Source organism: Protopterus annectens, chromosome 2.part1 (assembly GCF_019279795.1).
Source record: "Protopterus annectens isolate FY-2018-M chromosome 2.part1, PAN1.0, whole genome shotgun sequence".
Taxonomy (NCBI): Eukaryota; Metazoa; Chordata; order Ceratodontiformes; family Protopteridae; genus Protopterus; species Protopterus annectens.
In genome coordinates, this window is record NC_056729.1 from 1,446,132,407 (window position 1) to 1,446,156,217 (window position 23,811).

General features: G+C 40.0%; 1 protein-coding gene across 4 annotated transcripts in view; it reads left to right on the forward strand.

Annotated features, from left to right (window-relative positions):
• HTT (huntingtin) overlaps positions 1 to 23,811 on the forward strand; it is a 4,811,037-nt gene that overhangs the window by 3,229,037 nt on the left and 1,558,189 nt on the right. For all 4 annotated transcript variants that reach the window (XM_044062924.1, XM_044062926.1, XM_044062925.1 and 1 more), the window contains one exon: positions 2,936 to 3,115. In XM_044062924.1, coding sequence (XP_043918859.1) covers positions 2,936 to 3,115 — 180 coding nt within the window. The remainder of the gene's footprint in view (positions 1 to 2,935; positions 3,116 to 23,811) is intronic.

Here is a 23,811-nt window from a genome sequence, read left to right on the forward strand (position 1 = left end):
CTCTTTCCTATTTGTCTATATTTAGAGGGCTATTCTAAAGGCACCTGGGTACAGCAACTTGAATCTCTCAAATGCCTCCTGGCATTCCCTGATTGCTGGGAGGAATTTGCTTCCTTTCTGCCTGGTATCAATGTTCTAGAGATGAGATCAGTGCTCTTGGCATTGCAGGCCTTCAGGATGCTCTCCCTTTAGGGAAAATTGTGATTCAAACAGACAAAATGTCAGTAGTTTGGTCCATCAACAGACATGGAGGAACCAGACTTTACACCTTATGTCGAGAAGCACTCACTGTGTGGCAGTGGATCTCATCCAGCCACTTTCTCATACCAATGCACATTCTGGGGAAGTCCAGTATGATAACAGACAAATTGAGCAGGTCCATCTTGTACCTCACTAGTGGTCTCTCAACAAGATGGTGGCAAAAACAATTTTCCATCAATGGGGCCAGCCTTGCTGCGATCCTTTTGCTTCTCCCCTAAACAATAAATGCAACAGCAACTTTGCCCTAATCCCCCCCTCTGGTTGAAACACCAAGGGATGCTGTACTTCACATTTGGCCCCATAGTCTACTTTATGCTTACTTGCTAGTTCCCCTAATTCCAAAATTTTTGCAGAAAGCTGCCAGTTGAAGATCAAAGCCATCTTTATTGCACTTTACGGGCTTCAACAGATTTGGTTCCCCTTCCTATGGCCTCATCTGCTTTACCAACCTGGATCCAGCCAGGCAATAAGAGACACACAAACCCAGAAAAAACAAAAGACGTGGGTCTGGACAGGCAAGAAGTTTTAAGTTAATTTATTTGAAGTAAAATCCAAAAAGTAAACAGTAAGTATTCAAACACACACATAAGGATAAGCGCTTTCATTTGTAACTATGACAAACTTCTTCCGGTAAATTAAACATCATTTCCTGTAGTTTAAAAAACTTTTCATGTTTGCTAAACACATTCTCATCTGTCCATCTCCCTCCAATAATTTATACAAACGAAAGCGCTTATCCTTATGTGTGTTTGAATACTTACTGTTTACTTCTTGGATTTTACTTCAAATAAATCAGCTTTAAACTTCTTGCCTGTCCGGATCCACGTTTTTTGTTTTTTCTGACTCTGGATCCAGTTCCAGACCTCCTGTCTCACCTGACAGGTATAATTCATCCAAAAATCTTAAACCTCTTCCCCATCCGTCTTATTCTTTTAACTTCCTGTAACCCTTCTACAAATAAATGGAAACGGTTTGTCTGCTGAGCACAGCAAAAACACATTGAGCCCTTCTCGGCTCCTGTACATAGCATACTTGAATTTTTGCAACAATTTTTAATGAGGGTACTGTCTTCACCACGATTAAGTTCAGTTAGGAGCAATCTCTAACTTTCATGTTGGGTTTGAGAATTCTTCTGTGGCCTCTTCTGAACTTTGTAAAGCATTTTTGAGAGGCACACTCCTGCTGAGACCTCCATATAAAAATCCTACTCTGCCATGGGATTTGAACTTGGTACTGCAGGCCTTAATTCATTCTCCCTTTGAACCAGCAGCTAAATGTGATCTTAAGTTCTTGACCTGGAAAACTGCCTTTCTAGTGGCCATTACCTCTGCTAGAAGAATTTCAGAATGTCAAGCATTGCCATCAAAACCTCCCTACTTGATCTTTTATAAGAATAGTCACATTACGTACCAGTGCATCTTTCCTTCCTAAGGTGGTGTCAGTATCTAGTGTCAGTCAGTCCATTAATTTGCCAGTCTTCTTTCCTAAACTTGAATACAAAGGTGAATATATATTGCATTTATTGGATGTTCACAGACAATTACATTTTTACGTACATATGACAAAAGAAATTAGGAAGACAGATCAATTATTTGCGTCCTTTGCAGATTTTAAATTGGGCAAACCAGTTGCAAAGGTAACTTTAGCCAGATGGATGATGAATTGCATATCATTTATCTATGACAAGTTGGGTCTAACCTTAACAAAACCTCTAAGAGCCCACCCAACTACGTCCATGGCAACTTCTTCGGTGTTTCTGTCTCGGGCTTTCATGGGCGATATATGTGCATCTGTGACTTGGGCAAACCCTCATACCTTTATCACACATTGCAAACTGGATCTGGTCTCAAAGGGAAACGCAGCCTTTGGCTCACCTGTGCTGAGGAATATCCTTACCTAGAGTCCACCTGTGTTTTAGGTAGCTGGGGACTCTGTCCCAACAGTTGAGGATAGAATGAAAATTGACAACATCAGATAAAAAAGTTATGTACTTGTATAACGTTCCATCTGTGTTGTCCATTTTCTTGGATGGAACGTTAAGGTAAGTACACAGCTTTTTTTAAGGCACATAGAAGATGCTCCAAAGATTTGGAAGCTGGCCAGATGTACAATACGTGGTAGGATATCTCTTGCATATCGTAGGATACTGTGACAGTGATCTTTTTGAACATATACTGTTACATTTATTTACTCAGCAGTACTTTTCCTGTCATTTACCAAAGACCAACTGGCTTTATATCAAGTTATGCAAAAATCTGACCGGGGGGGGGGGGTCTTTTGACAGACTGACAAAAACTGTATGATACGTTGGCAACAACAGCTACGATTGGACCATCTAAAGCAACAACCTGGGCTGAAGATAGCTCAGTGGTGGAACTGTACTGTTTTTTTGAGTACTGAACACAGAATTTGAAACTGGGCTCTGGAGGCTGTGTTGCATAATTAGTTCATTTTTTTTTAAAACTAACCAGATGTTTACCTCCACAAAAGAAAAATAAATGGTGTATAGCTGCATCATGTTTTATACTACTTTAGAAGACCTTCAGTTTAAGTATCTGCTTAAAACTTGCAATGCATAATTTCCTTTGTTTTTAAGAAATTAGTTAACCACCATATTTTTACCTTACACTGCATGAAAAGCTAATGGTTGCTTTTCTTAATCATTTATTTCTAGTGTCAAAATCTTCATGATTCAGAGCATTTAACTTGGCTTATAGTTAATCATATCCAGGATTTGATCAGTCTTTCCCATGAGCCTCCAGTTCAAGATTTTATCAGTGCTGTACACAGGAATTCTGCAGCCAGTGGGCTTTTCATCCAGGCCATCCAGTCTCGTTGTGACAACCTTGCCACAGTAAGTAATCATGCAGCTAGGTATGACTCAGCAGTAAACACTTTTAATTAACAACTGTACTGTTTCATTTCTCCATTGATTTGCCTTCACTAGATTTAGATTTCCCAGAGTTGCAGGGGCATGTTATTCCAGGGAGCCTAGGAATTTCTGGAAGCTGTGGGTTCTGTACAGTATTTGGTGACTTTCATTGATGACACAACATGTTCTTCAAACAAGCTAGGGAGATGCACAAATTTTGCTTTGTGTGGCCTCTGTATTCTTTGTCCGAGGACCCTGTCTTCACACAAAGTATTGCTGTGAGTTTAGGCAGAAAAATCCAGACGCAAAAGTTAGAGATTCATAGGATCAAATAAAGCTTGTTTTTTTTTCTATCTGCAAGGCAGCATGGGAGGATTTAGGGTAATGGACAACATAGCAAGCTCTCTCATTCTCAGAAAAACATGCCTACTGCATTCATTTATACAGTTCTTATAATATCCTAAGCAAAAACAATTGTCAGAAATGTGTTTATATTTTTGTAAAAACAAGTTAATTCCATTAGGTTTATAGGTAGTTACAAGGCATGCAATTTAGAAGATCATTGAGAAGCGTAGCCCAGTTTCCAGTTCCTCCACAAGCACAGTCTGGTTATGTGACTTTTTCAGAGTTACACAGTACACAAATGACAGAGTCAACTCCTTAAAGTATCTTGTTGTCAGCTCATGGCCTTGATTGTCTGCACTAACTGCCTTTCCCTACAGTAATGTCCTTTTTCATATTCATTCTTGCATTTTGCTTCCTTTTCCTTTCAGTAGCTTAAGCAAAGCATTGCAGTTTATTCTGACATGAATTAGGAAAGTGGAACAGAAATAGAAACGGGGAGAGAGAGCGAGAGAGAAAAACATGCCCACACACACACACACACATACACACACATCTTTCTTGATGTTCGTGCCTCAGCCAATATTTAAAATCTCCTAGACAAGCAGATCCATTCAGAAACACAAGTTTTCTTTTGTTGAGGAGGGAAAAAGCAGATCTGTTTTTAATCCTTACATAACCATCATCTGAGTAGTTTCTGACTATACCTGCACACAACCCTATAGTCCCGTTTTCACATTTTCTTTTAGGATGCAAAATTATTAATGATTTTGAGCAGTTGGTCCTTCTCCTTTCAGATGGCAAAAATACCTCTCTACAAGGTGTTTTAATTCTACAGCAGAGCAGCACTTAATGACTGTTGGTGCGAAGGACAATTCCAAGAGTGGCACTGTACCTCAACCTGAAATTGAGGACTAAAGAAAATGCCCTTTTGTAACTGTAGTAAAGAGCTTATGTTATTTCTTTGCTACATTTATACACACACACAAAACACACACTATTACTACTAACTTAACACATTAATTTAAGCAACCATTACTTATTAAATGAATCCCATTAATGCACCTACTCACAGTTAGCAACTCTTTTGAGGTACAGATAGTGTTGCTTAACAACCGCCCATTTTGTCCTATCTTAGCTGGAGTATTGTTTTGCAGCATAACCATAATGTAACTACTACGATAATTATTAGAATAGCAAGCAGTTATAATGTATAGGGTGTATTTAATTAGTGAATAGTTACACAATCTTGTAAAGACTTTTAACAGTCTCATCCCACCAAGTAATTTCAGTTACTTGTATGTTTTCCTTGTTTTTCTTGTCTTAACTGTAGCTTCTTTTTCATTTATCTCCAATTTTGTTTGAACCTTTTCTGCACACCAAAGTTATATGTCCTGTTTTAATTGGATCTATATCACTTGATCAAAATTTCAGAATTTCTAACCACAAAACATTGAAACCAAATGGTCAGTGTTCTGAAATGTCAAAAATGCAGTAAAAATCACTGTATTTTTGGAGGAAACAAGCCCCCCCCCCCCACAACCCACCACCCTGCTAATTATATATACCAACTCCGAGATAGCACTACAGTGGAGAAAAGGGCAAATTCCTAGGTCCTCACTGCACTGTAATCTCATTTAAAAACAGTCTTGCTGTAATACTCAATGATTGACGTTTCAGACTGTCAACCATTTGAACTCTGTTTTGTGCTGTTCCACGTTCTGAAACATCAATCATGTGGTATGGACCTGATTTAGTCATAGGTACATGTTGAAATGAGGGCTGGTATGTCTTGATGAATTTGCAAGTACAATAGAGTGAAAATCACCTTCTTCCCACTGTAAATTAAATAGTGTTTAATTTGTACAGCAAAGTCGTTCATCTAACCCTTGTGTCAAGATATGTCCTGGTGTGGAATGTTATCCATTGCTTTTGCTGGTAATGTTGATGCATAAGATAATGTCATACCATCAGTTCCAGTGAAGTGTATCTTCAAAGTTGGTGCAAACTGTTCACTGTAACCTCGACAATAACTTCACTTTACTTTCAGCTGCGTGCATTGTTGCTAGGTCTGCCAAAGGTAATTATTTCTTAGCTAGACAGTTTTCAGCAAATAACTGATTCTTCAAGGTAACATAGTTCACAAAACAAAACTGTTTGTTTTGCAGCAGTTATCAGCTAAACTGTCTCCCTTGCACACACGTTTTTCTGCAAATTCTTTTGATTTGCTTTAACTTTACAAAATGAGCACTGGCCAAGAAATAATGACTTTTTGGCAGTTAAAGACTGTGATAAAAGCTTGCACTGGTGGCAGACAGAGATAAAGCCTGACCACAACATAAATGACCCAGGTTCAGTTAGTAGCTCAGGAGCTTCATGGCACAGACTGGGAAGGTTAAGTGTTCCCTTCTTGGGGGTAGTGTTTCCTGTCTGTCTCACCCGGATAAAAAAATAAGATTTTGCCCATAACAAGGAGCAAGTGCAATGAACTCATGGGCATGCACCTGCCAAAAACAGTGACAGAAGCCCTTGCCTCTGCACTTGGTGGAAATAGATAGCCCTTATGGTGATGCAGGTGCTCATGGCATCACCAGCTGGTGAGATTAGGGCTGTAATAAACAACTGCAGTTGCCAGGATTCTGGTAAGTCAGAAATAACCCTTGTGGCTGCCTGTATGGTGTCTCCCTTCAAGAAGTATAACTTTGTATAACGTGAGCACGAATCCAGGCATTCTTTAAAGTATTCAATTGTATTTATTACTGCTTGGTAGTAACTTGATTAAAGTGTAGCTATCATTCTAAGTCTTTTGGATTAAGCACTTGGGCTTCAGACCAGTTGTTTTACATTAGGAAGGTTTGTGGCCTGCACTGTGGTGGCAGGACAGGTAGCTTACATCCTTCTAAGTTGAGAACTGCTGATTGAGGGCTCAGTGTCTGTTATTCTAAAAGTGTATTATTTCTGGTTTAAGCACTTGGGCTTCAGGCCAGTTATTTTACATTAAGAAGGTTCATGGTCTGCACTCTTGTGGGAGGAGAGGCTGGACTCTGCCCTTCTGAACTGGGAATTTCTGGTTAAAGGCTTATAGTGCCTGCATATTTGAACTGTTTCTTACTGAAATTGGTACACCTTGTTTGCTGTAGCATAGACTAGATCCAGGCTTGCTGAATCTAGCTTTGTTTGTATGCTTGTTGTTTGTTTGCTTATTTCCCTGAAATGCTAATTCCACCTAAAACACGGCTTTTCAGCACTTCTGTGGATCCCTAGTGATATCTGCATTGCTTACTGTACTTATTTCCTTGTTTCACCTGAAAGAAAGTTACTGTTTGTCGTTTTTGCATTTAAGTTACCTGTAACACATTGCATTTAAGTTACCTGGCACTTGCTCACTAAAGCAATTATATAAGTCAGCACTAAAAAATTAAAAGCACTACACTCTCACAAACTCCCCTTGAGTACCTTGTTCCCCATTGGCCCTTTTTTTCAATTATAAAGGAATTCCCAATACTATTCTAGCATGTCCAAAGGTCAGTTGTCAATCTCCTCTCCGGTCCAGCTGGTGAATCTGGGAATCTTGAGGCAATGTTACAACTGCCTCATGTACACAGACAACCCTCTCCTCCTCCCAACAAATTCCAACACATGTGAGAGATGCAACCATATAGCCAAACTGGAGGCTAAGCTCTCTCAACTCAGTACTGGCGTAACCAGTCAGGAGAAGGAAACCACACTCACTACAATTCCAGTCTCACATAGACCTACCACGACAGCAAACCAAACACATAAACACACAAAAACATACTCGGAGGCTCTAAATAAAAATCTGCCTAAGCAGCAGAGACCTCCAAAGCAGACACCCAAGCAACCGCTACCCCAAAACAAAACACGTGCAACACATAGCTCACAAAGCCAGTGTGCCGAACAGTCACAGCCCTTAAGGCTAAACAACATACCTGATACACTTGTAATAGGTGACTCTATCATCAGGCACACTGACGTCCCGCTCACCAGGCTGAACAAGGAGAAGGTCATGGTGAGCTGCCTGTCAGGCGCTAGGATCCGCCACATAACGCAAGCACTCAGGTCACTCCAAGGCAAGTACAAATATGACTCAGTCATTGTCCATGCTGGTGTGAATGACCTGAGACGTACCTCCCTGGACTACATGAAAAGAGACATAGAGGAGCTCTCTGAGCATGTAGCCCAGGCCAGTATGACCCTGACCTTGAGTAGCATCTTACCCTCACCAAGAATGATGCCACAATATGAAGACAAGATGATCAATTTCAACAATTGGCTTAAGTATTGGTGTCATTCAAAGGGTATCCAGTGCCTGTCAGCCTGGGATGACATGCTCGACAAGCCACGATGCTTCGCTAGGGACGGCTTGCACCTGTTACCCCTGGGCTTTTGGATATTGGCAAAGGCTCATGCTACCCCCAGAATGCCTTTTTTAGGCAAGGCTCAAAAGACAAACCCACCTCCATAGGTATCACAAGGGATAAGAAACTAAGAGTAATGCTACTCAATGCCAGAAGTCTAAACCTCAAGATGCACGCACTCGAAACTCTCCTTAGCATGGAGAACATCGATATCTGTGCAGTAACAGAAACCTGGTTCAAGGCTTCCGAGAGCACCCCAGCACTACCAGGTTATACCTCATACCATGCTTTTCGGCCCCAAAACTTGGACCGAACCACAAAAGGAGGGGGAGTATCAATATTCGTCAAAGATACCCACACCTCCAGGTTGGTGGCACAGCACGAAGCATCAGAGACTATCCATGTGCAACTAACAGTGGGTAAAACTGCCTTCCAGTTTATAGCCTGCTACAGACCACCCTCCCAAACCCAGGAACCCCACTCGGCCTTCTTGAGAACACTGGAAAATATGAAGGTCTTTCCAAACACCATTATATTGGGCGACTTCAACTACCCAAACATAGACTGGGAGCATTACTCTAGCTCCAACACCCTAGCCCAAAGGTTCCTAGAATTTATAAACTCAAATGCTATGGAACAACTTGTTACCACTCCCACAAGAGGGGAAAACATACTGGACCTGATCATCACCCACATGGGGACTCTATGCTCCAGACCAGAAGTGTATCCCTCACTGGTAAGATCAGACCATAAACTAATCTCACTGGATATTCACATCCCGACCCCACCCCCTGCCCAGAAAACCACAGTGAAAAACTTCTCTAAAGCAAATTTCACACTCCTTAAAACCAAGGTGGAATCCTTCAAAGCCCCCGGGCCTGTGGAAAATACGGGCCAGACCGCAGAATCCTTTATAAACGCATTCTATGAACACCTTCAGGAATGCATGGATCATGCAATCCCAAATAAAACCAAGACCCAATCCTCCAAAGGCAGACGTCCTGTCTGGTGGACCCCAGCCATAAACAAACTATACAATAGAAGGAGGAAGCTACTACATGATAGAGCAAAATCCCAAAAAGGGAAGGCATCTCTGATCAGTATTAGCAAAAAACTATGGGCACTCATAAAATCATCTAAGGCCAGCTTCGAGAGAAAAATTGCACAGGACACTAAGGATAATCACAAAGCTTTCTTTAGTTATGTTAGGATCCTGGGTGGGAATTCCCAGATATGCTCAGAATTAGTCCAAAATGACAAAAAATAGACCGAACCCACAGACATTGCCAATATCCTAGCTGACAGGTTCAGCGCAAACTTCTCCCCCCCCCCCCCATCAAAAGGGCAAATATCTATCCCAGCAGAGTGCTGCCCCCCTGACATCTCAAATGCTCAGGTAAGAGCCGCCCTCTCCAAAGCAAAAAACACAGCATCAATGGGACCAGACGGTGTCCCGGGCTGCGTCCTACATGAACTCCAAGAAGAGCTAAACCCAAACATAAAACTACTGTTCAGTCTCAGCCTTACTACAGGATATGTACCCAAAGAGTTGTGTACAGCAACAGTGGTCTCTCTCCACAAAGGTGGTGCCTCAATGGATCCTGGAAACTATCGCCCCATAAGCCTGACTAGATTGGTCTGCAAAGCTATGGAAAGGATCATCATGGACCTCATAAATAAAGATATTGGGGACCTACAGACACTGGATCCTACCCAGTTCGGCTTTGTTAAGGGCAGATCCTGCCTCTTAAACCTGGTTGATTTCTTTGAAACAGTCACCAAGGCCATTGACGAGGGGAAGGTGGTCCACACAGCCTACCTGGACCTCGCAAAAGCCTTCGATACAATACCCCACTCGGGCATTATAGATAAGCTCACTAGCTTAAATATAAACCCCTATGTCACTAGATGGGTTGCAAACTGGCTCAAGGACAGAACCCACATGGTTAGAATTGCTGGAGCCATGTCAGACTCCAAACCAGTTACAAGTGGCGTTCCACAAGGCTCAGTCCTGGGACCTCTCTTGTTCGGTATATATTTCTTGGAGGTACAGGCCAACACGGAAGGACTGTGGCTGACCAAGTTTGCAGATGACTGCAAACTGGGCGCCATAATCGACTATCCAGCCGACACAAGCATCCTCCAAAAGGGCCTCATAGAAACAGACAACTGATGCCAGAGCCATGGCCTCAAGCTAAACACCACAAAGTGTATAGTCATCCCCTCTGGCAAAAACAAAGTGTCCACAAATGACCACATAGGTGGTAATCCATTAAGTACAGAAGAAGTAATTAGGGACCTGGGGACCCAAGTTGATAGCAATCTCTCATTTGACAACCACGTGGCCAAAGTGGTTAGAAAAACATTTTATATAGCCCACCTAATCATGAAGGGATTCACATCTAGATCAAGGGAGGTCATCGTGCCTCTTTACTCATCCCTCATCAGGCCCATAATTGAGTACAATGCCCCTTTTGGGATGTACCTTACCAGACACCTGTAGCAACTGGAAAGACCCCAAAAGTACCTCACCAAGAGGATCAAAGTGCTCAAACAGATGCCATATGCTGCCTGGTTAAAGAAACTCCAGCTCACCTCAGTGGCATACCGCCTGCTCAGAGGCGATCTGTGCCTGACGTATAAAGCCATGTCCAACCCGGAATTAATGGACATGTTGCACCTCAGAAAATCCAAATCCCATCGAGCTACGTGCTCGAGAGACATGAACCTCAGCACTGAAATAAATAGGACATGCTGGAGGGACAGATTCATAACCCAGATGCTCCCTTCACTCTGGAATAAAATCCCAGTCCAGGTTAGGCAGAGTCCCTCACTGACTCTCTTCAAGAGGAATCTTGATGAGTGGATGGGAGATCGTAGGTTTACCCCAGGTATCACTTCTGTGTCACTGTTCGACAGAGGCACGGTATACTAACCTCGAAAAAGGGCATAGCAAAATTAATTTAAAATGGGTGGCGAAAGCCAAACACACACTAGCTAGGCTTATAAATGCCCTAGGGGAGATAGCCTAGTATGAACTTATGAACCTAAGTCTTGTATGGTAGTTGGTATGTCACTCATATGGAGGAATGAATGATTTCAGTCTGATCAGAGGGATTGTTTGTTGGGTGGAAAACACAGGAGAAAAAAGATCTACAATAATTAAATTAAAAATATAATACATAGGTTCATTGGTTTATAGTAACCAGTATGTCAGTAGCTGTAAGCTTTGGCAAAGAAAGACATAAAAGAAAAAACATGGAGGTAATCTAATTGTTCAGATTATCATGATAGGAGGACGGGTCAATTTGGGAGATATAGATAGAGTGTTCTTACTCTGGATTTTGCTAGAGGGAAGGAAAATAGCAGAAACTAGAGAAGTGGAGGGGGGGGTTAAAAAAGCAGATAAATAATAGAAAGAACTGCTATAGGATAATGATTCATAGGTTCAAAGTTGGTTAATGACTACAAAAGGGCCTTTTTAAGCCTAGCAGTGCATCCTAAATCTCTGACAAATTATAGTAAGTGTAAGTAGGGACTTACTAGATGAAACATTTACAAGCAGGGGTCTGGGAGAAGAAATATTTACAGGCTGCATGGGGAATGATGCAGATCATTAAGGAGGTAAATGTAAGCAGGAGTTTGGAAGATGAAACATTTAAAGTAGGGACTGGGAGATGAACCATTTACAGGCTGCCTACGTCCGTTAGAGACATAGGTGCCAAACTAGGGATGAATTTCCTGTTTCCTAGCCAGTTGTCCAGGTTATACTTGAATTGGGTTAAAGAGGAACTCTCATTCACATGAAAGGAGAGGCATCTGAGAGGAGGAGTAATCTCTGGGATACATACTTGTCTCTCCAGCAGGTTTTATTTATATCGCAGGCAAGGTTTTAAGTCTTTAGAATGAGTAAGTCTGTTGCTGTTTGTCTTGCATATATGCAGGAGGTCCGTCAGGGTGTGGCCTAACAGTGTCTTGTATGCAAAGCATAAATCTCCCCTCAACAGGTTACGCCCTATATTCTTATAATGAGGAACCACTTTCGACATTCTAATTTTTAGATGTGCCTGGTTAAGTGAATACCAAAGGGGATATTATACTCAATGATAGGTCTGTTAAATGCTGAATACAGTGGATAATGCCCTCCTTGGAACCAGATACCATTCCTTTGTTTCTAAGTTGCACAAACATAGAATGACACATGATGGGCAAAGGGTAAAGTACTATCTGTGTGTGTGTGTGTCCCCAAATCCCTGACTACTGGGTTGACTCTTTGGGGTTTTTCGTCAGTATGAAAGTTACCAAGGTTGGATGACTTCCCAAAGAATAGTAAAATGCATTTTTTGGCATTTAGCTTTAGTCCATGGCTCTGACACATGTTATTTGTCTTTGTCAGCCCTTCCTGGAGAATATAAGTTTCTGTGTGGGATTCTATGACTGCTCCTAATTTGTAATCATCTGCAGATTCAGTCATCCAGAGGCCCTTGAAACTGATGACTTCAGAGAAGTAAATGTCAAAAAGGAGATGTACCAGGGCCAATTTCTGAGGGACTGCACTTGTGACTGGCCTCTTTGTAGAGGTGGACTCCCCAGTTTTAGCTTCCTGGGTCCTATCTGTAAGCCAGCTGGCTATACACTGGGTGACATAAGGGTTTGTATGTAACTTCTTGAGTTTGTCATCAATGCCTGAGTGAGATGTTGTGTCAGATGCCTTGGTCAGACACAGGGTAGGCAGTGTGAAATGTTTTGCTCTCACCCATTGCTTTGGCGACCTTCTCAAAGAAGTCCACTAGGTTGTGTAGGCATGACCAGCCCTTGACAAAAACAAATTAGGTTGGGTCCATTGTTTGGAGGTTTCCTGTGTCATTATTGATCATTTCCATGATACTTCTTTCCTTGGCTTTGCATATCAGACTAGTGAGAATTGTAGTAGTTTCCAGGGTCTGTAGATGGTCCATCTTTGTACAGAGGGATGACTGTTGCTGTTCTCTATTCATGAGGCACAAACCTGTTTGGAGGCTACAGTTAAGTAGCAGTTCCAGAAAGCATGATGGGTTATGTTTCATGCTATTTAGAAGGCATCCTGGGATATTGTGTGGACTCATCCATGCAGTGTTCTTGGCCTTAGAGAGCACATTGAGGATCTGTTCTCTTCTTGTAGTAGTTGAGTTATATTTGATGGTATTTCCTGAAGAGAAGTTGAAGAGGATGAGGAGTAGTAAAGTTAGATCTAAATTTGTAACCAGTTGGTTTGCTATGTCTTCTGGCTCAGTATAGGTGGCTCCATTAATGATGACCTCTCCCCAAAATTGTGTATTGCCTTTGAGGTAATGGACATGGCTAAATAATGCCTTGTGACTATCCTTGGCCTAGAAGGCTAAATTTAACTCCAACCTGGCTTTGCTAGAGTGTGTCTTCTGAGTTTTGTTTAATTCGGTGAGAGTGCTTTCATCCTTCTGGGTGCTATGCCTCTGAATTATTGCCATGATTTTCTTCATTCTGTTATACAGCCTATTAATGTTGTGATTCCACTAGGGTGGCTTCTTTTTTGAGTTTTTCAGTGCTTCTTCCTTGTATATACAGCTGTGCCTATGCAGGCATGAACACACTTTCATAGGGTTTCTATGAACAGTTCATTGTTCTGTTTGGCCATCCCTGAGGTATATTTATTTTTTATATAAATCAAGTCACCTCCACCTTAGTCCCTGTCAATGTAGTAGCTGGTTTAAATGTGTGGAAGGCATTATAGCCTTGTACTGCTGGTGTGCTTTCCATGGTTTTATACCATGTCTCAGTGACTGCACAGATGTCAGCATTCTCTGAGATGATCTTGCAGGGAGTGGAGTTTCTTGTTTATACTGCCTGCATTGAGCAGCAACACATTTAGATTTTCTTGGTTTTGATTTGCTATGATAGAAGTATTTTCAGTTTGAAAATGTCTAAAAAAGGCACTATGGAGGAGTAAAATGTTTTAGCTAATATTCAAAAATCTAAAGAGGATAAGTGCATACTATCCCTGGCAAAGCAGTGAGGTCTGTTGATTACCACCTTTCATGCTGACAACTATTACACCTCTTTAGAATGACACCGGAAGCTAAGCCAGTTATTAAAGTCAAGTCGTCTTCTATTTGTATTGTGGCATCTTCCTTGGAAAGGGTAAAATGCTGCTTACTGCTAGACTCATACCAACCTGGGACACACATTCCAAGAGCTCCATGATGTCTCTGTTCATCCTGTCTAGAGAGGTATGTCTCAAATAATTTACACCCACATTGGACTAAGACTGAGTCGTACTGGTACTTGTGGTCCAGTGACATGAGTGCATGCATAATGTGGTGGATCTGGCCTCTGATTAGTAACAACCGTGACATTCTCCTAGCTCAGTGTGGTGAGAAGGATATCAGTGTGTCTCACAATGGAGTCTGGAATGACCAGAATTTTGCATTGTGTAATGGTTTGCCTTATGGGCTTATAAATAGAGGTTCCATGAGATTTGGCTTTGTGTTGATGTGGGTGCAGTTTTTCTTGAAAGAGTGCATTCAGGGCTGCTCTGGGTATTTGTTATGTGTACTTCAGCTAGGAGATCTTTGGGGTTTAGGAAGGCTACATTTAAGTGCCTCAGCATATGTGGGTCTATTTGCCTGCTTTGAACTGTGTGTGTGAGATGAGTGCAGCATGTGTACTACTGATAGCCTGATTAACATTAGGAGTACTTTTATATGAGAGCTTTACCTTCAGTGACATTGTATAAATACATCTCTCACATACCTTATCAGTTTATTTGAGGATTAGCTGGTTGTCAGTAAACATGAAGTAATTTCTCCACTGCCTATGGATGCAGTATCCACAAAGCTTGTAACTGAGATAGTGGAAAAGTTCACATCCATGGCAGTAGGCTCTTTTTATCGTTTAGACAGTTGCAGTAAGAATATAAAATAATTTCAGTATCTGGTTTGTAATTCTGTGGCAGTGCTTGTCACTGCAAACCTGTTGCCCAGTGTGCAGCCAGGTATTGGTGAAATTTCAAGGGTATTTTTACATGAAGCATGTCAACTCAGTGTATCTGCATCTATATAGGGGACTGTCAGACACTTGAGGGGAAACTAAGTCGACTCTAATGATTTATGGATGACATATTTATGAAATATTCTTAGGTTAAACAGCAGCTAATCAAGCAGTACATACAGAAAAATAATTTACTTTGTCAAGAATGATGAAAAGAGGAGATTTGCCTGACTAGGCATAGTTTGGCATAGTTAAAAGTTTGTAGCCAGTGATTCCAAGGATGAATTTAAATTATCCTATTTAGATAATAAATGAGGTATAGATATTTGCCTTGTTTGATATATAAGGAAAGCTTATCTCATATGGGAGGGTGTGCTAAGTGATGAAATTATCCTTGAATCAGGACTTATTTTGATGTAAAACTAGATTTTTTTCTATGGGTATTATGTGAGGAGTTTTTCCTTTGAAGCAAAAGTTGGCTGCAGAGAGCAGGGCTTGACATAGTTCAGTAAGCAAGGTGTAGTCTGTTCACAGGAGTGTGTAGGTCACAGACAATAAGAATGGAGGTTTGGTTTAAAGTGCTGGGGGTGTTTCTTGTGGGAGTTGTTTATAGCTGTATATACCAGCTGCAGCACTGTATTCTGTGATGCGGCAAATAAAGTCAGAATAAAGGGGAAATGAGACAGTTTGGGATCTGGACTAGAACTCAAGAAAGATGAGATGAGAGTGATAGAAGGATTTTCTGACAGTATTGAAGATCTATTCATTTAAATACAGCTAATCATCTCTGTGTGTTCCTCAATCCTGTGTCTGTCTGAAGGCTAAGTTCCATTTATATCATACTGTTCTGGAGTGCTAGTTTCATCATAGGTTCATAGGTTGGTACTAGGCTATCGTCCCTAGGGCCTATACAAGCCTAGCCATAACAATTCCCTGGGTATTACTTTCCACACTATTTACTTCCCTGGACCCCAGTCTAGCAGGGCGACTGACATGATACCCAGGGTGAATATCCTTTCTCCCATCCAGTCGTCAAGGTTCCTTTTGAAGATGGCCAAAGAGTCGCTCTGCTTGACATGTATGGGCAGTCTGTTCCAGAGTCTGGGGAGTCTCTGGGTCAGGAACCTGTCCTTCCAGCATGTTTTGCTTATTCTGATGACAAGGTTTAGATCCCTGGAGCGTGTGGCTCTGAGGGATTGGTATTTCTTTAAGTGGAGCATGTCCAACAGCTCTGGGTTTGACATGGCCTTGTATGTTAAGCAGAGATCGCCTCTGAGTAGACGATATACGACAGAGTATAGTTGGAGTTTTGTCAGTGTAGGGTATCTGTTTTAGGCCTGTGATTCTTTTAGTGAGGTATTTCTGTGGCCTTTCCAGTTGTTGCAGATGTCTTGAAAGGTACATACCAAACAGGGTGTTGTATTCTATAATGGGTCTAATGAGGGATGAGTACAGTGGGACAATGACCTCCTCAAAAGCGAGTTACACTACATTTCTTTACATTTAGTGTGAGGTCATGATTAAAGCACGAGTTATTAATCTGACCCATGTATAAAGGATACGAGATCGAGTTTAGGATGATTCCTACCTTGTAGTCCTTGAAATTGAATTGGCCAGAGGTTATTAACATTTGCCTGTTCAGCAGAGATGTAGATTCCAAAGAGGAGAGAGCTTAAGACAGAACATTGAGGATAGCAGCTGTTGACATTCTCTTTTTGGTGAGGTCCCATTTATTCTGATTGTACTCTGTTTTATAGCCAGTAAGCAATCAGGTGCACTACAACACAGTTGATTTATATCATAATTAACTTAGCTGTGAAGCCAGAGTGGAAATCGTGCACTTTTTTGCTAAGCCCAGATAAGCAGTGTGGGCAGAAAGTTGTTCACCTAAGCTGGGTTTGGGTGACATTTTTTTCAAAGAAACTGACAAAGTATGGTCTGTCCTTGACAAAGTAGAACTGTAAAGAATCTAGAGTTTGTAGATCTTATCTTACTTTTTTTTTTAATTAGTTTCACAGTAATTCATTCCGTAGCTTTACGGATAAAGCTAGTGATACTAATGGGAATATAGCTACCTGTGTCTGTCTGTGTAGAGGGGGGTAGGGGGACAGTTATGGTGTTTCTTCATTTTTTATTTGTTGATCATGTTGAGAGTCTTTGGGTGAAGATGCTTGGGAAAGGTTTGGGTAAGTGATGTGTTAAGCTTACCAGTAAGTAGCTGATATGTTGTCTGCTCCCGATGGAGGTCTTACTTTTTTGATTTGGAGAAGGTGACGAACACTTGGTTAATACGGATGACTGTGGGGCTGGCTGAGTTGATATTTTGTGGACGGGAGTATTGAATGTATACGAGATGAAATGAAATTAAAAGTAATTTGCCAAGGTGTTACCTATGGATTCTGAGTTGATGTAGGTTGTACCATTAGCAACGAGTTCTGATCAAAAGAGAGTAATTGCTGAATTTACTTACTTAACATAAAAATGCTTTATAGTTGCCTTTAGTGTTGGTGGCAGTTTTATGACTGTAGGTAACCCTAGTGCTTTTCTTAGTATTTTTTAGTTCCTTACTCACTTACTTAATTCTGTTTTAGGAATTAAGAGGGGACACAATTTATATAGCAGTAGGAGTTTACATTTCTTATTTAATCTAATGTTTATTGTTCCCACCAGATTAGAACGTTTAGTTTATTAACTTACCTGTGATTCCAGAGTAGACATGGCATATGTTTTAATAAGTTGAGATGAGCAGTGTGGGAAGGATGACCTTTGCCTAGAGATTTGCATGTCTTTTTTTTTCCAAAGAAACTGACTGGTATATATTTATGTGAACTTCTATGATGGCTCCACACTGAGTAACAGCTTACTTTCATCTCTCCCAGTGTGAAAACAGAAACTCAGAAAAGACAACTAGTGAATTTTTCTACTTCACCACGAACTGGAAATAGAACAGCTCACCACCATACAAGGAAAGAAGCCAGTGATTACCTTTATATTTTATTAAAATTATAGTCCAGTCCAGTAGTAGATCCACAATGTAGTCCCACAAAACAGGTAAAATAAGCATACACTGGATCCAGTAATATCTGGTTAGCAGCAAATACAAAGCATAAAATGCAGACTCATCTAGCGCCTCGGCTCTTCGGCCTTTACAGAGTATCAGTCAACTCTGTAAAGGCTGAAGAGCTGAGGCACTAGAGGAGTCTGCATTTTATGCTTTGTATTTGCTGCTAACCAGATTTTATTGGAATCCAGTGTGTGCTTATTTTACCTGTTTTGTGAGACTACATTGTGGATCTACTACTGGACTATAATTTTAATAAAATATAAAGGTAATTACTGGCTTCTTTCCTTGTGTAGTAGTGAATTTTTCATTTTTTTTGTTAAATTTCTGGTTTACTGGTTATCAAGTACAATGCCTGGATGACAGCAAAAGTACATTTAGAGAACCTAAAAGAAATCAACCACAAAAGGTGAAGATAAAACACTGGCTGTGAAGAATCCTACAGCTGTTCAAAAACCAGTTCAAGCTCCAGCTTTGGTGCAAGACATGACTTCCAGTAATCTAGAGGAGAAAATAAGTCAGATGTGCTCAGAGCTCATTAAAATAAATTGAACATTGAAAGAGTATATCAAGTCAAATAGCAAAAGCCTGGAAAAAAATGGAAGAAACTTTAAACAGATATTCAGATGAGCTGATAAAATTACAAAAGTCAGAGGACGAAATAAAGAAAAGGCTGACCGAGTATGAGACTGCTCAAGAAGAGATGTTAAAAAATGGTAGAATTGGAGAACATAATATGTAGAGAGAACCTGAGGCTTTTCTGCTGTACCAGAGAAACCGAAATGAACAGACTATATTAATTATTTGAAAGCACAGACAAGCAACTGGACTGATATTCTACAACAGGAGTTGTTAATTGAAAGGACACGTCATGTATATGCTCCAAACCTGGTCGTGAGAAAGCAGCCAAGACCTCTAATAGTAAAAATGCAATCCTACCAGCAGAAAGAGTTGATTCTGATAAAACTGTGGCAGAAGGACAAAGTACTAAAAGTTGGAGTTAGTAATGTGTTTGTGGAAAATAATTACTCACTGCACACCAGGCAGAAGAGAAGTAAATTTATTTCAGCAGTCAGGGAATTTCAAGAGACAGGTGTGAGACTCAAACTGCTGTATCCAGCTAGCTTGAGAATATTTATCCTGGAAGGTCAAAGGAATTTTTTTGATGCCGAACATGCTAAGGAGGAAATACAAATTTTGTCCAACAAAAAGTGAGCTATCAAACAGAAGTGGACTCTGCTTCTTGTTCTTTTGATGATAAATCTCATATAGAGACTACGCCAGTGAAATGTTTTCCAGTGTTCCAAAGGAAAATACTTGAGAAAGACTGAGTTGAATAGGAGAACCGGAGTATGTTGTAAATGAACCAGAGAATGGAGTTAAGAAATGGAGAGCAACAGAAAGAAGACCAACAACATGGATATGAATGAATAAATGTGGGATTAGAAAGCATTGATCACATTTGTGAAATATGGTGGAGAAAGGAAATCTGGAAATATGCTGGATTTTTTTTTTTACTTTGTTAAACTTGTATGGGACTCCAAAGCATATGCCCTACTTTGTCATTAATGTTTGGAAGAACATTTAGAAGAGGAAGGAAAGTGGTAACTGTTTTGTTTATAACAGTATTTTTATAAAACATGACATGTACTGCACGTCATATAGTACAGCGTTTTCAGTTATTTTTGTGTGTTATAGGAATACTAAAATAAACGGGTGCCATTTTTCCTCTTTCTTTGTTCTTTCTTCTTATTTCGCTATAAGAAACATAGATACTGCAGTGTAAAAAGAGAAAAAAGCATGGACAAAAGCATGTTTAAGATAACAGGCTGTAATATTCAGTTGTTGAGGTGAGAGACAGGTTGTAAATGTATACAGATCATGATACAAGTAAAATTAGTATGTTTTTTCTTACTTTTGCGCAGTCACTGGATTTAAGGGCCTTTGCTTGATCTAAAAACAGGTTTTAAGTAGAAGCATGTAAATAAAAGAAAATGTAATGTAATGAAAAGTTTTCCTTTAGCGAATAAATGATAGTGCAACTTGGGAAGCTTGTAGCTGAAGGCTACTGTGTATCTGGTTCTCTTGGAGATAGTCTAATAAGGGGCAATAAAAACAAAATATTTTATTTTTTTTGTCCAGTGGCTAAAATACAGTGTTTTATTTTTCTTGAAGAGGAATAAAGAAAAGACAAAAACAGCACTCAGAATAAGTAGAAGAACAAGCTGTCCCTTGTGTCTTAGCATGGATAACCTTCATTATAGGTTAATTGTAACAGGAACTAGAGTGACACCATTTACTTAAGTTGGGCAATGATGGTAGATTTGTATTTAGGCATTTATATTCAAGCCAAGGACTGAATATTGCTTAACACTACAGATTTCTCCTACTTAAAAACATAAGGTGAGATGAGAGTGCCACTGTGTCAGTATACATCTCCTTTAATTAGAACCACATGAGATCTTTTCACCTCAACATGAGCAATAACAGTTAAACTGGATACTTTAAAATCTGGAAGGCACTGGTATTATCTCTAATCCTAGTGCCTAAGGGACAACTTACAGTCAGTTTGTCCTTTGCTGATCTGATGATTGTAGAGTCTGTATAGCTGATGGAGGAATTGCCAGTAACTAGAACATTTTGTGGTATCATTCTTTAAACTTCTTTATTAAATTGTCACATTTTAAATTATAACATGGGATTACATATATAAGTAGAAAAGAAAGCTAACCTTAATAAGTTTCCATTGTTAAACTCGTGTACTATACGCGTTTCTTTTGTGGCAGTTTTATTCACTCCAATATTGCATTCCTTGCTCATCTTTTACCTTTCCTTAAACCCTCTTCCTCCAGAACAGTGTTGTACATAAATACTGTTCCCACAAATTCTAATTATTTGTATTAAATCTGCTCCTTCCCTTTTCTAAAGATCATAACTCCATTTTTAACTCCTTTACAATACCTAGAACTTAATTTCCATTGAGAACAGATTTTGATTTCTATTTTTTAGTTATTTGATAACCAATAACTTTAAACTTAGTATGTCTAGAAAATTCAAACCCTCTACCACAGCTCAGAAAGAATAATTTCCTTAGTTATAATCATTTGTTTTATTTCTGTCAAAGTACTCTGTATGAAATTTTTAAAATCCGCCAGCTCTTTACATTCCTCAAAAATGTTCTCAATTACCTCTCTCTTCCACATCACAACTACACAGTTTGCTGTCTGTGTCCAGAAAAAATCCTCTGAAGTCTATTGGGGTATAAAAATACACATACAAACACCTTCATGCAAAAAATCCTATACCTTCTGAATTACATTACTTTCTTGTGAGTCTTAACAGATTTTTTTCTCATTGTTCCTTTGTAAATTTGCTTTTCTATTTTCTTTTCCCAAAATTGAATCTTATACCGCTCATGCAGTATTTTAGGCACCCTACACATTATCCCATTTTTAACAACAGTTTCTGTTCTAGAGTCAGCTAAAAACTCTACCAGATCTGGTATTTCACTTAGCACTCCCATATCCAATTTTCTTTGCCGGTGCTATGCTATCATTCTTTAATAGGGAAGGCTGTCTCTAACCTGCAGAATAAACTTCTGCTTATCCTCAACCCATCCATGTACCTTTCTTTCCTATGTTTTTGTTGTTGATACCTTCCTCCAGTAACTCCCAGCCCGCTCTTGCCTATTTTCTATGCACCTACTTCCAGACATCCCTCTCTCCATTCCAGAGCTGTCTTAGTTGCTAGAAAACTTTCTGCTGCTTTATGAATGTAATATTATTTATGGTTATTTTCAGTGTATTATCCAAAGCCTGAAATGCATGCAGTTGAATCCCAGTTGGTCGAATGTGTGGTTCCTAAGTTGTCGTAATGTTCGAACTGAAAGTGGTTGAGTGTATATTAGTGAAAGTGGGTATATTTTTGCTAACTTAAACTCGACGTTTCGAATGGAGATCAGGGTACAGTGCATATTGGGTAATTTACCCTTTTCCTCTCTGTAGTGTGATCTCAGTGTTAGTATATATAATAAGGAAGGGGTGTGGGGTGCATGGGCTTGCCCCTCTGCTAAAACGTAAAAGGACACATGGACTTTTAAAACTGGAAGTCTGACGTGCCGAATATTGATCATTGTGTTTATCACATTCGACATTCCGACCAACTTTTATTTTGGTTTTCGACTTATTTCTCTCTTTTAATGAAAAAATGTTTGCTTTCAGAATTTTGATAGTAAACTGTTATTCTCCTTATCCTAATCTCTGTCTTTATCTTTCATACCCTTTCCCCATTTCATCCTCCTCCTATTTTTCCAGTTTGATTTGTAACCTTCTTATTGAGTTCTATATTTGAGCCTTAACTGCATAGCTCTAAAATGCGTCTCCAGATCAGGTAACCATAAACCACCTTGATTTGTGGTGAGAATCAGATTATCCCAAATAGCACTTTCCCTTTTCCATTACAAAAAAAATTCCTTCAAATATTTGTTAATTATAATCCATAACTTCTCTGGTTGATATAAATATGCCTAGCCTTTACATAAGATTAAGAGGACTAAAAGCATTTTCCCTGCTTGAGCCTTACTATTCATATGTGTTTATTTTATTTTTGTTTATTTACATTTATTTATTGGTGTAGAGCACCGATCAAGCATGAACAATTGCAGGTCTACCATGGATCATAAAGGCCATACAGGACAGTACAATTAACTGCACTGCAAACTTAAAATACAATATAAACACAAGATATCCAGGTGTACAGCAATGAGTTGTAGTGTATTATACATTAAATTTCTCAGGCCCTGTACAGACACTGGAACAGTAAGGCTGGTACCCTTCGCTCTCCCTAGTGATGACAGTGAACTTTTCAGAGCTCGAACTTCTCCCCACCTATAAACCCCAGTTCCTGCTGCCTTCTGCAGATTTCATTGACACCATTTAGACAACAGTGTCTCTAAAGCAGCACAAGTCTTTGGCAGTGTTATTATGCCTTTTTGGGACAACTGAGTCATTTTATTGTTTTATTGGTGTTTCCTTTTTTTTCAACTGTGGGTAGTGATAGCAGGATTCTTCAGAACTTAAGCTATCTTTTGTTTTTCTGGTTGTTTCTTCCTATCGTGCATTCCATCTCCCCTCCCTACCCTTTCATTTCTTGGGCTGTTGGTCCACTTGATTTAACCCATCCTCTCTATTTTTCATGTTATGGCAGTAGTAGTATGTGCTCAGGGCAGATTTGTCTATTGTCATTGGTCTTTCCTTGCGGTTTCAGCTGTTTGTGTAGTTAGACAGAAGGATCTTCATGGATAAGGAGGGAAAGCCAGGTTTTAAGAAGCGCAAGTCTTGTGATCACAAAATTCAACTGCGTGACCCACATGATTTCTGCTTTATTTGTTTTGGGATCTCAAACCTTTCCAGTTACTGCGTCCTTTGTAAGAACTTCAGTATTAAGACCTTAGCTGAGAGAAGGAAGAAGTTGGTGGCAAAAGGTATAATCACAGTGGACTTGACACTGACATTGTCCTCCTTGATACCAACACTAGAAATATTAAATAGAAAAAAGGAAGGCTGAGAATTGGCATGTTTTTGAGAAGCTAGCACCAGCCAGAATCCCAAGAGTCTTTCCCTCTGCTCTCTATGGCGAACTTTTAAGTATGGTTATTCCTCCTAAACAACTTCTCCCCATAGATGACAGTCTTCAGGCTTTACTGAGTCTTCTGCAACTAGAAGGCCATCCAGTAGCTTTTCCTCAGAAAGACAGCTGTCCAAATTGGTTTCCTCCAGACCACCCTTCATAGCTTCAGTCAGGTCCCACAGATCCCTCCAAAGGTTGATTGAGGGTATATGACCCCTCAAGATGAGACATTCCATAGGCTATCCCTTCTTTTCCTCCTTCGG